Raw genomic sequence first — 17,096 nt, forward strand, 5'->3', positions numbered from 1 at the left:
CTTAGAAGCGGGGAAATGAGGAAACTCCTTTCGAGGGCGAGGGTCCCTTGACAAGACTGTACTCATTTCCGTCCATTGACAGTAATACAGGTTTGCCGAAGGTGACCTCTTGGGTGGTGTAATCGCCAGTAGGCTAGAGTTCAGTAACACCTTATGTATATATATATATATATATATATATATAAAGATTTTATGGTGGCAGACCACGTACGTTTGAACTGGTGCAGGGATATACGTAAGCCTGGATATAAAAGTCAGCGAGGGAGGCGTGCAGAACACCACGACGACGGCAGACAACGTTTCCAGTCGGCCTGGGTGATCAGGTCTGCCCAGACTGGCATCTGCAACAACACGTCATAACGACGGGTTCATGTTGCAGCCTGCTGCAGTAGTTTTGTCCTGCTCACCCCGCCACCCCCTTCTGGAAGGAGGGTTTCCTGTGGACCTACACGTGCAGGAGGAAGGGTTCCCGCCAGGCTCTAGGTGTTGCTAGGTGGCGTGTGTGTTCCTCCACAATTACTGGCATTAGAGCCCACATTGTATTCCACCTGCTAGTATCCTTTACCCCGCTCTCCTCCTCTCCCCCCCCCTAGCCCCTGCCCCGCCACCCCTGCCCCCCCGCCTAGCGTTCATTCACCGTTACTCGCAGCCTTGAAGACCAGTGCTGCCAAGTCTGAACTGCTTCGGTTTCATTATTCGTCCCTCAGTGCCATCCTGTAGAGCATTTCTGCCTTGAGTTCCCTCTCATGATATCAGCTGTATGTATGTACCCGTGTACCACGTATGAGGAGGCGTTAGGGTCTGTGTTTATGGTGTATTTGTGGGAGTATGTGGCCCGGTCCGGTAGGATTGTACCTGCTCACCGGGTGGCGCGCCAAGGACAACTCTCGCCCGCGGTCATGGCGCCCTTACGGTTCTGTCACGTTTTCGGAGTCAGACGAATCCCAATCTAAGCCCAAACTGGCCTATTATTCCCCCCTCCCGTGCTTGTCTTGATGCGGAGGCACCATCAGGACGCCGGGTGAATCAGATGGTGGTGTTGTGCTGGGATGTTTTTAAGGCAGGTTGTAGCGCGAGGCGACATCAGGCAACTCATCAGTATTCTGGCCACGGAGAAGCCACCAGGCCACCACGCTAACCTTTATGGGGGTCGGCCCTCTTATACATAATACAACTCTCTTTATTTACCATCAGATAGCAGCTAATAACAGTACTGTGCATGATGATGCAAACATGTCAATGCTCTCAGCGAAAGATGGCAATGAATGGGTAGGCAGCGGACAGGAAAGATGGAGGCCAGGACAGAAAGGGTTGTAGGTTAGTGAGGAGGGACAGTAAGCGAACCGTTTCTTGGCGGAGACGCCTGGAGCATACGTAATGAACGAGTTTCACAATGATTGGTGAAGTTCCAGAAGATTAGAGCCTTGCCTGCAGAGGATACATAATTGGAGCAGAGGTGTGGTGTAAGCCTTTTGACCGTGCATGCCCATTAGGTTATCCACAAGCCAGGCTGGGGGTGAAGGAACGTTGTGTGCTGCAGCCCACGAACACTTCTCCGCTGGCTTCCACCTCCTCCCCCCCGAGCCCACCGGATTCATAGGAGTCAGATATATAAAAAAAAGAAAGAAAGAACCGCCGAAGATAATTAGCCCGTTGACCTGTCGCCAGAATATTCCCTTACTGCTATAGCTCTTGCCGGAATTTTGCAAGTTCTCCGTACGTGATCTGTTTTGTGTGTGTATGTGTATGTGTAAGTACGTGTGGTGGAGGTGTCCCTACACAACCAGGAGGGTGGGTGTGGGTGGGGACGATGCTGGGCGCAGCACGGAGGGCGTCGGGGGAGAGGTTGTTGGAGAGATGTACTCCTCATCAGGCTAAGGTTGCGTTGGTTGAGACTCCCCAGCAAGCTAAGGGACGACGCCCTTAAGGTTAGGGCGTATATGGGGCAAGAGACGTACTTCTCATTAAGCAAAGGTGCGCCCTAATGGCTAAGAGGAGAGAAAGGAGAAGCTAGGGGTTGGGGGGAAATGGCGGAGGAGAGGAAAAGGGGGGATGACTTAGCCATGATGACACCGGCGCGTGTACATGGCCGCCGGTCGACAGCTGTCTGGACATTATATTTTACGCCCTCGCGCTCAACACACACATACACATCATGTATACATATGTGTTAGGTATACTGATTTGTCCTGATGTATACTCGTATGCTGAGATACAGTGTGGTGATGACATTGCAGGGAAGGGGTGAGGGAGGCGGCGAGGACGGCGGTGAGGGAATCGGAGAAGACGGGAGTGAGGGAGGTGGCGAGGACGGGGGTGAGGGCGTCGAAGAGGACGGAGTGAGGGAGGTGGTGAGGACGGGGGTGAGGGTGGCGGCGAGGACGGAGTGAGGGAGGTGGCTAGGACGGGGGTGAGGGAGGCGGCGAGGACGGGGGTGAGGGAGGCGGCGAGGACGGGGGTAAGGGAAGCTGCAATGACCTTATCTGTTCCCTTTTACCATCCTTCTTCCATCATTTTCCCTCATCCTCTGTCCTGAAGTCTTCCTCCTTTTCTTTCTTTGTACATCAGCCGTGAACGTAACCATGCAGGTGCTGCTGATGGCATTAAGGGCTCAGGAAGGACCCTGAACTAGCCATGTACTGTGAAGGGCTGGAGAACGGTCCAGAACACTCCCAGGTACTACGAAGGGCCGAGGTAGGGCCCAGCGGACGGCCTGGAGACTTCCAGAGGCTCATCGTGATACAACAACCCATGACCAGCTCCTCCCTGATGCCCCTCTTGTTACGCCTAGTCCTACATCAGTATATACTCCGATCATAAGTACATGACATTTGCTATGACCAGTCATCGGGAGAGTCCAGCTCGCTTTGCGCCGTGACTCAAAAGTCCAAACAACAGGTTATTGTTTCTGGAGATGAGAGGGAGAGAAATGGGGGGAAGATTCCCCGTGGGGCATAAAGGGAGAGCGAAAAACAGAATAAGCCGGACAAGGTGACCAAGGGACTCACAAGAGTTGTGAGGTGGTGGAGGGCATCATGCATGAAAGTAGGGCTCCTTCGGTAAGTCCATAAGGGCTGGAGGACTGTCTCGGGTGTTGTTGGCAAGAATTACACATGTTGATGTCTGTTCGCCCATCACGGCTGTAGACGATCACGAGAGGCAGACGTGTGTTGTGGATCTGCAACTAACGGAGACGAATGATTTCTTGAGGCCTCCGTTGTACGGGTAGGAGAGGTACATGCAAAGTTCGCCGTGCCCCTCGTGGAGAGCGGGCCTGACCTCCGGCATATACAGAACAGCAAGCGGGTGAGGCAAGGCGAGGTGGGTCCACGTGGCTGTAGGTGTGAAGGCCTCCTGCGTAGTGGGCCGTGGCCCGTGGCCGCTAGTCCAGCTGATGCACCGCTTGACCCTGGCAGTATGTGGGTGGAGGGGGGGTTGAAGTACGGTGCTAATCCCTGACAAGGATTAAGAGCTCACAGTCGAAACGTCTCGTTTTATAGCCATGAACTTTAAGGATCGCCCCGGTTAAAACAACAAACCTTTGAAGGAGAAAACTAGGAGCGAAAACAACGCTGTTAAATGAGACGCAGATGTCAGCGTTGGGCGTAAGGCTGGGGTCGTCCGAGGCTCTTGTTTACCCAGAGTGGAGGAAGTGTGTCAGGAAGCCACACCGTCGGCATCAGACTGTATTGTTTTTCTTTAGCGATCGTGGGATTTTACCCTGCTGTCGACCCAAGCTGCAGGCAGGAACTGGTGGGTGTAGATGTGAGGGAAGGTTATGATTAAATGGGAAAGGATGTAAAACCGTGGCTGAAGGGTGGAAAGGGTGTTGGCAGGGGTTGGTGTTGGAACGGTCAGGTTCTGGTGCTGGCAGGAGCTGGTGAGGGAGTCGAAGCGATCGGCTGATATGGACCAAGGAATACATGGAAGGGACAGATAACAGAAGACCCGATGCTCTACAAGGTGATTATATGTTTGGAGGACAGTGGTAAGAATCGTTCATTCTTAATCTGTATAGATGGAAACAAAACATCGAGGCTTGAGTGATCTCTTCACCTTACACCCCCTTATAAGCTGAGGATATGCAGACATGGGCATTTTGTAGGAAAGTACAAACGGGAAAACACATTATGATTTGATTTTATATCTTAAATACCGTGTGTAGGACGTATTTAGCATTATATCAGTATAGAAAGAAAATTGGGTTGAAAAACGCGCGTATATAACTCACTAACAGAGTTATTTACTGACATATGATTACCATAAAAGTATTTGTCAAGTATTGATTTCAACATATGCCGATAAACTTCCCCTTTGACAACATCTGGTGGGAACGTGTGGATGACTGGGTCATAGATGTGACCCAAGGTCGGACATGGGGAAGCTGGGGACGTGGGAAGGAGGAGGGTTGGAGTGGTTTGGGACGTAGAAAGAATAGGGTATGGGGCGTATTTGAGGCTGTGTCCACCAGAGTGGCGGTGTCCTCCTGAAGGACATATAACTGGTCATTCTGCACACAACACATGGCCTGCCGCCCCTTCCCCCACCATTGCCTACCGCCCCCTGTCCCTCCACCATCCTCACAAGGCTTGCAGCCCATTCCCCCAACACACGGCCTGCTGCCCCCATTCCACCTACCTCACACGGCCTGCCGCCCCCCATCACTCACCTGCAACCCCACCTCCTTTGCCCTCCACCCACCACGCACCGCCTGCCGCCCCTTCCCCTCCACCCACCACACGAGACAGTCTGCTGCCCTCCTCTCATCACGCACGAAACACGGCCTGCACCACCTTCTCGACCCAACCAAGCGGGTGCCCACCCTCCCCTTGCCCGCCTCATAAGGCACGTGGCCTGCCGCCCCCTTCCTCCTTCACTGCCGCGGAATGCCTCCTCATTCCCTGTAGCTGCCACACGGCCTGCCGCTCTCCCCCGACATTCGTCACACACTGCCCCTTTTCCCCTCCACCCGCTATACAAGGCCTGCCTCTTCACCTCCACCCGCCATACACGCCCTGCCGTACCATTCCCCCTCCTTCCGTTACACGCGGCCTGCCCACTCCACCCGCCACTCTGCTTTCTGTCCCCTCCACCCACTACTTGCCACACGCGGCTTGCCGCTCCTTTCCCCTCCAAACATCACAAACACAGTCACTACTCGTGGCCATTCATCTCCATGTAGTTCCACTTTGGTTAGTTTTTTTCCTGCTCTTCGGCCAGGATTAATATCAGTGAGAATGAGAGGAAAAAAAAATGTAAGAGAATGTCACAGTTAAAAGGAAGTGGAGCAAGGACGGAACGGAGAACCAGGCAGCCAGTCCTCCTCCCTCACTTGGACTGATCGTTTGTTTCAGGTGTCAGAGTGTTAAGTGTGGGGTCCAGTTTGGGGCACTGGCGTGTGCTGTTCTGAGGGTACGGGTGAGGTGGGGGTGTGGTGGGCCGTGAGGGATGGTGAGGCAGGGGGTGAGTGGGGTGAGGGAGGGGGTGTGGTGAGCTGTGCGGATGGTAGTGCAAGGGTGAGGGTGGATGGTGAGCCGTGAGGATGGTTGTGGCAGGATGTGGGTGGATGTTGGTCCGTGAGGATGGTAGGACGGGATGTGGGTGGATTGTGAGTCGTAAGGATAGGGCGGGTTGTGAGTGGATGGTGAGCTGTGAGAATGGTATGGCGCGTTGTGGTTGGATGGTGAGCCGTGAGGATGGTAGGGCGGGATGTGGGTGGATGGTGAGCTGTGAAGATCAAGGAACAGGCTGGGGCAACAGGAGGCAAGGTAGGGCCCAGATGCTGGAGGTTGTACTTAAAAAAAAAAAACCTTACAGTAAAAACACCACTGGGTATTCCATGGCTCCCTCAGTGCCGTTGTTGAATAGGCTAGGAGTCACCCAGTGTCGGTGCCTAGTTAAAACTTAGTTACCGTCCATCATGTAACCATAGAACTGGTTAATTACCCAGATTGATAACCGGGAAATTGACCAGTGCCAGAAATTGGCGAACGACTCAGAGTGTGTGTGTGTGTGTGTGTGTGTGTGTGTGTGTGTGTGTGTGTGAGTGTGTGTTTTTTAGATAGAGTGTATGTCAAGGGCAAAAAAGTCAGACAAAAAGTAGCACGGGCAGGCAGCCTGCGTCTAGAAAGTTAGAAACGACCCTGTGTGAAGGCCGTATAACTGTCGCGCCTCCTGCTGCTGCTGCCGTCGCTGCCGCTGCCACCGCCGCTGCTGCTGCTTGGTGTTGTTGTTTCTGCTTCTGTCGATCCGGTCATGTGGAGCGTCACGCCTCTCACAAAGCAGCTCTTCCTTATGGCTTTTGGTGATTGATCAGCCGTGTGGTGAACGCCTCCGCCCGAGAGTGTGACGAGACGTAGCGCGAGCTTGGCGTGCCCCCTCCCGCCTTGTACGAGAAGACAACGGGACGGTGCCAGCATGCTGGTCCCGGCTGTAGGCCCACGTTTACCCTCACTTTTTAATAGATATTTTAGGCCAAGGTGTCAGAGTTGTCGGTCAATGCTGAACGGACGAAGATAGATAAGTATATGTATTCATGTAGGAACACACACACACACACACACACACACACACACACACACACACACACACACACACACACACACACACATAAAATGGATATGACTTTCATTTGTGGTAATACCCATTCACTTTCTTCAGTGAGCACCAGAGCAAGCTTGTTGTAAGCGCTGCCAAGACATTAATGGGTGAAAATATACCAAGGGTCAGGAAGAGTAGGTGATGGAATGCCAGGGTGTAGGAGTGCCAAGTGTAAAGTGGGCCAGGAGCAAGAGTGCCATGTGCAAGAAAGAATACTTACCGTACGTGGGGGAGAGTGGTAGGTTCCGGAGCGGCATAACTGTCCACTGTCAAGACAGCCAGTGTAAAAGTAACGAGAGTGAGCGTCACATGTAAGAGTTTGGGAGTCTCAAGAGTGCCAGGTGTGTGGTGGGGATGTAGGAGTGGTGGTGGAGGGAGGTGATGAACGGTGTGCTGGGCTACAGCTCCAGATATTGCTGTAGTTTCTTCTCTTAACCTTGTGGCGCCGGCATGGTCACAAGCCACACTCTCGCTCACCTTCCGTTTCTCTTCCTTCGTCTGTTCCGTTATCCCCAGGTTTACTGAAGGGATGAAATTCTCCCTCGTATCCATCCGGCTTGTCCTTGGAGTGTTTCAAGTTCTAGACCAAGAAAAAAGACTGAATCTATTTAAGAGCGTTAGGACGGGGTAGATAGATATTCATGATGCTGTCGCCCGCCTAAGTAGAACAGCAGCGAAGGGAGGTTGAGGCGTATGACAAGGTGTAACCTCGCTCTGGTCTTTCCGGGGCAGAGAAACAATATCTCATAGTCCAGGAGCTGGTGACCAAGGTTGCCCTAAACCACCCCCCGATATCCGATACGCCCAACTGTTTCCTTGTCACTGTTAATGGACGATGGGATCTCTGAGGCTGGGTGAGTTCTTCGCTGTGATGCCTTTAATACAGCGGCCTAGGGCGATGTACAGTGTTGTCACGAGTGCTGTTCTCGCGGGTATTGCCTTGTGCTCTTGTGACATGACGTATGGCAGGCTATGGTCAAGTTGAGGGTCGTCGAAACCACGAGCCAACTGATATTGAAACCTGAGCCAACTGATGTAGCGATTCAACCATGGAACCTTCGTTACGACATCTGTAAAGCCTTGTATCATCTCTCCCACTTGATGTAACCCGGATGACTTTACTGAATCATTATTAAAAGAATTGATGATACCCAAAGACAGGACGACTCCTCACGGGTACCGTAAAACTTCAGTCTAATGATATTTACAAGTATTTGTGATAACAGGGGTTGATGGCAGCCGAAGAACAGCCATGGGAGTTGACGCAGACGATGTCCTACGAGCAAAAGTGGCGAGGGAAATAACGGGGGCGGAGGTGGAGGTGCAGGGAGATGTCGGACGTTAGATGCCATGTTCCTGGACCTTCTGGAGTTTGTGGGTCTCACATACTCGCACTCTTGTTGCCCGGGAGTAAACACACTCGCACCCTCAGAGCCTGAGAGCAGGTGCTCTCTTGGAGCCTGAGAGGAGACGCATTCGTATTTTTTGGAGCCTCCGAGCATCGACTGAATTGTCTTTTTTTTTTTTTCTCCTTTCTCGAATCTTATAGACATTATTAGTGGGAGAAAATGGAGAATATGGATGATGTTGTTTTACATGTTTTGTAAAGGTATCAAGTTGAACGCATCATCATAGTGTTTTACTCTGGAGACGAAGTAAATGCTGTGCCATTTATGGTTTTAGGGCATTGGTCTGATTCAGATACATCAAGCTGATTAAGCTTAGTACGATTACAGTCTGTTGAATTAATGAAAATAACAGTACCGTGAGTTATGTTAATTTTATTCAAGAGAAAATCCTGGAGTTTGTTTAAACTCAGGAGAGTGTGAGACTGTCCTTAATCTTTTACGTGAGTTCGACTCGACTGAAGCTAAAGCTTGGTGATGTGGAGTGTGAGTGACGTGACTATTGAGGACGGCTGCTTGCCTCCACGGAGATGTTTTTGACACGTTCATGCGTGGCATCACCACAGCCTCTGTGTGTATATATATATATAACAATTACCGCGGCAATGGGACAGGGTTTTTGAAGTTATATAGATCGATGCAGCAATGTTATGGGATTCTTCGTATGGTCGGACCTCGATCCGAAACTTGTTGCATCAGTAGAAAAAAATGGATTGCCAAAACTGACTAAAAAAGAAAAAAACGTGGCAAGGAAGGGACGAAGTTCCCCCGGAGATCCAACAGCCTGACAAAAACGTAGTCCTGTCCTGCCTCCAACAGGGCCATCCCTTAGGCTCCCTCTCCGCCGTGTCCGGGGACGTTCTCAGGCACCTGTTGAACATCCACAGTGGTCCAAGAAGTGGTCTTGGGCTAGTGGTCCGGGGCAGGTGGTCCGGGGAAACCTGTTTGTAAGGTGGCGCGAGAATGGCACTCATCAGGTCCTTTCCAAAGACTTTTCTAAAGTCCCGTTGGGCGTCCCTGCGCCGCCAGGGTCAACAAGTTGTGTGTGTGTGTGTATGTGTGTGTGTGTGTGTGTGTTGCGGCATCACTTCCTCCTCCACACACAACCCTTGCCACCTCCTGTAGCAGACGTGGATCTGTCTCTCCCGCTCTTACCACTGTTCGAAACAGATGGAGGAGGAGGAGGAGGAGGAAGGGGGGGAGGGGGAATTGAGTGGGATGCGACCATCTCTAGTTCCTTCGTGATCTATGGCTAAAAAGGTGGCAAAAGGGAATGAGTGGGATATGAATTCGCCCGTCCGAAAAGAGGTAAATTTAATGCGACTCGGTTGGCGCCGGACGCCGCAAGAATGAACAAAAAGAAACATTTATGTTCACCAGTATGTTACATAAGCCGCCGTCAGTGCTACATGTACTGGCGTCAGTACTACATATAATGGCGCCAATGTTACATATACCGTCGTCAGTGCTACATACGCTGGCGTCAGTACTATATGTGCTGCCACCAGTAATGCATGCGCTCAGTGCTGCTGGTACATACGATGGCGTTAGCACTACATACGTTACCTCCAGTGTTACGTACGCTGGCGTCAGTACTACGTACACTTGTGCCAGTACTACATATGCTGGCGCCAGTACTGCATACGCCGGGGTCAGTACTACATACACTGGTGCCAGTACTACGTACGCTGGCGCCAGGACTACACACGCTGGGGTCAGTCCAACATACACTGGTGACAGTACTACATACGCTGGCTCCAGTACTACATATACTGCCATCAGTAGTACAAAAGCCGGTGTCATAACTACATACGCTGCCGCCAGTTTCTTTTTTATATATTCCACATATTTGGAAGCGGAAATAAAGATCATGAATCATCAGGAACACTAGGGTCGTTCCTAGATACCTGGTAACATATAATTTCTTTGACATCTTCATCTGAAATATCTTCAGTCGAAGCGAGTTATCTTACTGCACCTATAATCTCTACAGCCTACTTTGTCTACCAGTCTCTACAGCCTACTTTGTCTACCAGTCTACAGTCTACTTTGTCTACCAGTCTACAGTCTACTTTGTCTACCAGTCTACAGTCTACTTTGTCTACCAGTCTACAGTCTACTTTGTCTACCAGTCTACAGTCTACTTTGTCTACCAGTCTACCTCTTCTTTTCTACCGTCTTCTTTGTGATTGTTTAAGGTACAGGATCATTCGAGAGATCACACAGACTTTGACTTCCATCTAGGCATATAGAACCCTCGCTTCGGTAGCTGCTATGAGTCTTGTGGGGGAAGCTGTCAGCTCCCAGTCCTCCATTCGTCAGGTGGGAAGAACAAAGACTCACGCTACCTCAGATGAACAGATAACAACATGCAGAGGTTCCCTGGTTCTAGCTACATGATAACAGTGAAGGGGTAGCAGAAATACAAAAGAGAATAAGGCAGACGTGTAAAATCTATCAGAACAGGGCCGTAATACACCCCACAAAAAAAAAAAAACCTCAGGTGTTTGTTACCGTCGCAATATTTGGACAATAATCTAGTGACAATACTGGATAAGCGTAGTTTAGCGTAGCATCATTGCCTTACCTCTGTCCCTGATGGTGAGAGAGAGCGGCTGGTCGTCTGGCTGGTCGTCCAAAGGGCGTGAGGGAGAATATCGCGAGGAGCGACTGCACGGGCTACCGCAACGCTCCCCACCTTTCTCACCCATTCGTAAATCCAGGGAACTCTCTCTGTCCAGGTCGAGGCGGGCATCCCGTGACACCTCCAGTCGAGAGTCCCGTGACAAGTCAAGGCGGCTTTCCCTCAACAGGTTAAGACGGCTGTCTCTCGATATGTCAAGGCGGGCTTCTCGTATCAAGTCCAGCCGACTGTCTCGGGACAGGTCTAGACGATCATCTCGTCCCCTGTGGGCTATACTGTCTTCCCTGAGGTGGAGTGTGGACGGCGTGGTGTCCATGTGGGACACCCGTGGAGGGGACCTCTCCCTCCGCAAGTCGAGGGTGGAGGGACAGCTTGCGAAGGGGGAGCTGTGGACGTCCACATGACGGCCGCGATCATCGTCGTGGGGCGTTCCTGCTTTCTGGGCTTCCAGGAGCTTAGCCTGCTGCTGCTGCAGGCGGTCCTTGATAAGAAAGATCTTCGGCATCTCGACAGCACTGTGTACACCGTAAAATTATAAAACAGAAATATATATCCGATAACTTTTGTTATTTAAAAAAAAATAACTTCGTTTGAAGCTTCTCTCTCTCTCTCTCTCCCTCTCTCGTTCACACCATTTCAGCGCTTCAGTCAACACTACTATCGGTCTTGTGCACAAGTCCACACCCGGGCACGAACTAACTGGCTTGTGGGAGCTACGGCAGCTTAAGTTCTTTGGAGCACCTGTACATGTGGGTGGGTGGGGTGGAGCACCACACAGCACCAGCGGCCGAGAGTGTGTGGCCCAGGCAGTGTTGACGAGCCTGCTGCGTCCGGCTCTGGAGACTTGTACGCTACGCAAGTAGTGAGCCGCAAGTGTAATATAGTGAAAGTGGGTGCTAGGTGCTAGCGCCTCCCGCTTAACTCCGCGCATGCGCACGCCTCCTACCTGGTCTGTCGCCATTGTGTGTTTATTATCTTATTTTCGCTCTTTGTCGTATCGTTCTTTCCTTAAACTTTTGATTTTGATGATTGGCATTCTGATTAGATATGTCTTTTGTTTGTCATGTTTAGAAATCGGGAGCAGAAAGGCGAGCAAATATGGTTAGTAGATGACGCTTGAGAACTCAACACACATAACTGTCCTCTAGGAAGGCAGATAAATGAATCATATTCCTTATTTTGCTTCTCCCTTAGTGTAGAAACGTCACGTATCCAACGGGAATGATATATTAAGGCTAAGAAGAGGTCTCATAAGGTGAGGACTGGTATACCCTGCTTTAGGAAAGGTGATGTGGCAATGGATAGCGGTACCTGGCACCTCTCCTGAGGACCCGTTCCTTCTCTCCCCTCCCCGCCCACCGGTACCCCTCCACCCCCCCCTGCCTGCGTCCCCCCTCCTCCCCCCTACTCACACACACACACACACACACACACACTCGCCTCAGTTCCTGTATTTAATGATCAAGCCGTGAGACATTTCCTCTGCGCTGAGCATGATGGCTCGTTCGCAGTTTGAGAGCGGGGCGGGTGAGTGTCATGTCAGTTCCAGGGAATATGATGCACGGCGCCGTGGAGTCATGTGGGTCTCGGGGGAAACCTGGAGGCTTCTGTAGTATTTCCTCGACATCTTGCGCGCGCCGCCTCATGCCCGAATGACTTCCATCGGGAGGGAGGGAGGGAGAAGTCTTGTGATCACAGGGTTACTCCTAGACCCGATGACGAGGGCCTCCTCCTCCTCCTCCTCTTTGGCTGGGGGTCTGGCGGTGTAGTACGGGCGGCCGCCTCCCGAGAGCACTGACGGTCTCGCTAGCCCGAGACTTTACTGGGGAACGGACGGGCTATTAAACCGCGATTACGGTGGACAACGGACTGTCAAGAAGTGCTACTACGCTGTACGAACGACCCATTAAACCGTGAGTGACTCCTGAGGACGACAGCCTGTTTGGATGAAGGGTCATAGTTATGTTGGATGACATCGTGTCCACCACTTGGTCCTTAAATGGTCAACCGGACTCCGGAAGGATATATATATATATATATATATATATATATATATATATATATATATATACATATATGTGTAGTCCACTGGGAAATGAAACACGATAAGTTCCCAAGTGCACTTTCGTGTGATAATCACATCATCAGGGGAGACACAAGAGAGAAATATAAGTAAGTTGATATACATTGAAGAGACGAAGCTAGGACGCCATTTGGTAAACATGCGATTGTCCAAGACATTTTCCCCGTGGACTCATAAGAATATCTTGATCACGCGCAAAATTGTGATCTTTTCCAACATATATATATATATATATATATATATATATATATATATATATATATATATATATATATATATATATATATATACACACACACACACACACACACACACACACACACACACACACACACACACACGCCACACACACACGATATTCTTATCATTTGCGACAGACGGGAATGTTTCTCGCATTACGCACCGATCTTGCGTTATCTTAGAACTTCCTTCATCCTGTGGAAGACGTTACGCATCGTATTACACGTCATCTAAATTAAGATGTGAAGAGCAATCGGAAGGGGGACATGCCATACGTAGGACGTTTTCCTGCTTTGCGACACACCAGGTGGAGTAACATTTCAACCCTTGCGACACACCAGAATATTAACATTTCAACCCTTGCGACACACCAGAATATTAACACTTCTACACTTTACGTCACCATGATATGAACATTTCATCACTGCGACACCGTAATATCAACATTTCAGTACTTTGCGACACATTGATCTGAACGGAGACCTTGAACTTGGGAGCGCCAGCTTCCAGGAATGCTCGTAGTCCTGTTCGTTGCGTCACACGGAGCCCTAGTATGCCACTTCGCCGTTACTATATTTCTCGAACGACTTGGTTGCCACCATCTGGTAGCGAGTCTTTTCCCTGACGCTCTTGCAGATGCTGTGTTATGCTTGGCGCATCTCTGGATCGTCTCCCAGTTTCCTGGTGTGCCTCTCTCTCTCTCTCTGGGAAAAAATTTCGTAGTAGGTATTTGTAAAAAGGTACCCTATTTTTTCCCCTCTCTATCCCTGACGTATGTTACTGTTTTGCCAAAGGTGTACGTAGGTAAGGTAAACTGACTCTTATGCTTTTCTTTTTTTTTTTTTGTAAATTGAGGTTTATTGCTTCTCTCGTCCGCCCATCTCAGAATCATGGGTTACTTATAACTGTATATTCATTCTATCTCTTTCACCTTTGTTTGGTACGTCCTATATATGATACTCCGTCTTATGTCTTTCACACTCTGTGTGTTTTCTGTACCCTCGGTGTCTTCCTAACCTGTGTTTTCCACACCCTGTTTCTTCCGTACTTTCTATGTATCACATAGTACTTATGTCACACTTGTCTCTTTTCCCTTACACACTCCGTGGACTGCATTGCATGTGGTATACCGTGGTCGACGTGCTGTCAATGGACTGAACCAGGGCATGTGAATCCCTTTGCATTTTTGAACCCTGTGCCCTGTTTCTCCAACGTTCTGAGCCCCAAGTCAAGCTTGATTTCCTGCTTGAGCGAGGTAGCTCCAAGAACGGATGACTTGGACTTAAAGAAAAATTCCTCCTGTTGTTCCTTCTCTTCCTTATCAAGGAAACTGATAAAACTGGTGGAGACTGTCTTCATGCCTCTGTTCCCGTTCCTCTTAGTCGCCTTCTGGGAGTTTAGGCCTGAATGAGAGAGAGAGAGAGAGAGAGTAGAATTGACGATGTGTAGTGGCAAGATTTAGAACAAAGTGGCCACTGTTGATGGATGAACTCTCTTCCCAGACGTCGTCATGGCTTCTGTCGTGTACTCAGTACTATTCCTCTGCCCTTGTAAGACGTTTTCGACTCTGGCTGCTAGTACACTGCTGCTGCTGCAAGTGCTTCTGCTGCTGCCAGCCTCACTGCGCCTTCACTGATCGCTGCACTAAGCCTTTTGTTATCACTACAGTTGCTGATGCTGGGTCTGCTTTTGCCATTACTACTACTCCTACTACTACTACTACTACTACTACTACTACTACTACTACTACTACTACTATTACCTTACTACTACTACTACTACTACTATTACCGCTACTACTACTGCTACTATTGTTCATTTCTTTTACTATCATTACAGCCACTGATTCTTGGACAGAATTATTCTCCTACATTCCCCAGTATTGATATTTTACCTGGTACTGTTGCTTCTCCTGCTGCTGTTGTTGTACTTGCACATGACCACGAAGAGCTGATAGAGAAGGTCTACAGAAGGGGTAACAAAAGGCGGTACCAGAACCATGAGCGCCGAGTTACTGTGAGGGGGGTCAGAGGCTATAATTCTCTCCGCTGTGGAAGAGTAAGGGGTGACTTGATCACAGCCTTCAAGTTTCTAAAACCAGTTTGATGGAGTCGACAATGAACAGTTCTTCGAAGGATGCGAAGGTAGAACGAACAGAGGCCATAACAAGAAGTACAGCAAAATCATGTTAGAAAAGATGTTAAATAGATCTGTGGATCTGTGGATAAAAAAAGATATATATATATATATATATATATATATATATATATATATATATATATATATATATATATATATATATATATATATATATATATATATTTATTATTGGATATCCTCGTGCATTAAGTGAATAATTCTAATTTTGATCTGGAGGTCAACAACTTTCTGTAAACCGTTTAGAGAGAAGGAAAAAAAAAAAAGATATATGATGAAACTGGTTTGGTCTTGTGGAGACCGTCTATATGTGCTTGCAGTTATATGACTGCAACAGTTAAAGTGACCATAAGTAGATCCTGTCGCTCGCCCCAGTGTACGGGGTATACCCATATTCATTACCACAGTAGGTTCGTGAAGGAGACGCTTGTGGTAATGTCTTACCTCGGATGGACGTGTGACAGATGAGTGGATTTAATCCGTGTATGACGTCAGCGAAGGTACGCGCGACTGTTGTGTAAGATGTTAGAGGAGGAGGGGGTGAAAAAAATATGAAGTTTTCTTGGAATTTGCGGCAGAGATGAATTAACGGGTTGACAATGAGTCGTGCCATCTCTGAGCACGACGGTACGGTCTTTGGCCACGACGGTACGGCTCTTGGATGTTGATGGTGTGGTCTTTGACCGGACCACGGGGCGTTCGGTCAAAGGCCCACGACTCCTCCATTCTCAAAAAAAGGATCGTAACGTTGCGTCCAAGGAGGTCGCAAGGGGTCCGACCGAACGCATCGTGCCTTGCTACCCCTGAGAGGGTCGCCAAAGCCCTCACACGTAGCGACAGACACCATGTGTTGGTGTGAGATGCCGCACTCGGTTGTGCTCGAACTACTGTTGTGCATTTTTCAGACATGTTATGTATTTTGAGATGATGATTTCCACATTCTGATATTTTCTGCCACGTTTCAAACGTCACATTTTCCCCGCTAAGTTTAGAAAGAAGATGGTTTTGAGAGGGACATGCCATACTCACCCTTCCTCCAGACATCCTAAGCGAAGATAAGTTTTTTTTCCTTTTCCTCCATGGCGTTGCTGCTGCTTCCTCAGTGAGAGACTGATTCATGCATACGTGCGACACTCGAAGACCAGAATGTAATTTGTCCACAGAATCACCGATGGGAATGCGAGATGTCGCCGTGATGTTTTAAAGAGGGTCGTCAGAGGTCAAACACCGTACGTTCGTTAGGATATACGCGATCTTATGAGTCCGGGGTACGCGACGTGTCATTTACACATGCGCAGATTTTTTAAATAATTTTTTTCTATTCTGTCATCGTAATTTTTACAAACCATTAGATTTAGTTGATTTCACTCGAAGTTCGGCTCTTTCTCGAGATATATCAAGTCACAATATGGCAACAGTTTATGGACTACAAATGGTTTCAGAAATAAGGGTCAGTAGACAGCAAGAATGGACGTAAAGATTAATTGGAATATCTCTTAAGAGAAGAGGGAGAATCAGGCGGTGTGGAACATTACCACAAGCGAACATGGAATGATTTCATCACGAAACATCACACTCACTCATTGTGTTCGATTTTCACAGTAATTGATATTTCCAACGTAGCCAGGAATTAACATTTTGAAAGGCAAAACAAGCGATTTATTGCTCCCCCATCCTCCCTCCCCACCTTTCACACACACACACACACACACACACACACACACACACACACACACACACACATACACACTTACACTGGGGCCCCACGAGTGTACGACTCCCTAACAGTACAAATAGGTAATAACACAAGGAAAGACTGTAGGTCTCAGCTTTGCCCACCATTTAGGAGAGAAGAGTAAGGGGAGGTCTGATCACTAGTTCTTCGAAAGATGCACTGATAGAAAGACCAGGTCATAACATTAAGTGAAATATTTGATAGGGAAATTGTATAGAAGTACTTTGGAAG

At 49.0% G+C, this 17,096-nt stretch overlaps 1 protein-coding gene across 2 annotated transcripts in view; it reads right to left on the reverse strand.

Moving 5' to 3' along the window:
• The window catches only part of LOC139757047 (uncharacterized), a 35,652-nt gene extending 24,125 nt beyond the window's left edge, over positions 1–11,527 (reverse strand). For both annotated transcript variants that reach the window (XM_071677071.1, XM_071677070.1), the window contains exon 1: positions 10,594–11,527. In XM_071677071.1, coding sequence (XP_071533172.1) covers positions 10,594–11,155 — 562 coding nt within the window. In that variant the 5' untranslated portion in view covers positions 11,156–11,527. The remainder of the gene's footprint in view (positions 1–10,593) is intronic.
• Between the last annotated feature and the right edge of the window lie 5,569 nt (positions 11,528–17,096).

This window comes from Panulirus ornatus, chromosome 24, assembly GCF_036320965.1.
Source record: "Panulirus ornatus isolate Po-2019 chromosome 24, ASM3632096v1, whole genome shotgun sequence".
Classification (NCBI taxonomy): Eukaryota; Metazoa; Arthropoda; class Malacostraca; order Decapoda; family Palinuridae; genus Panulirus; species Panulirus ornatus.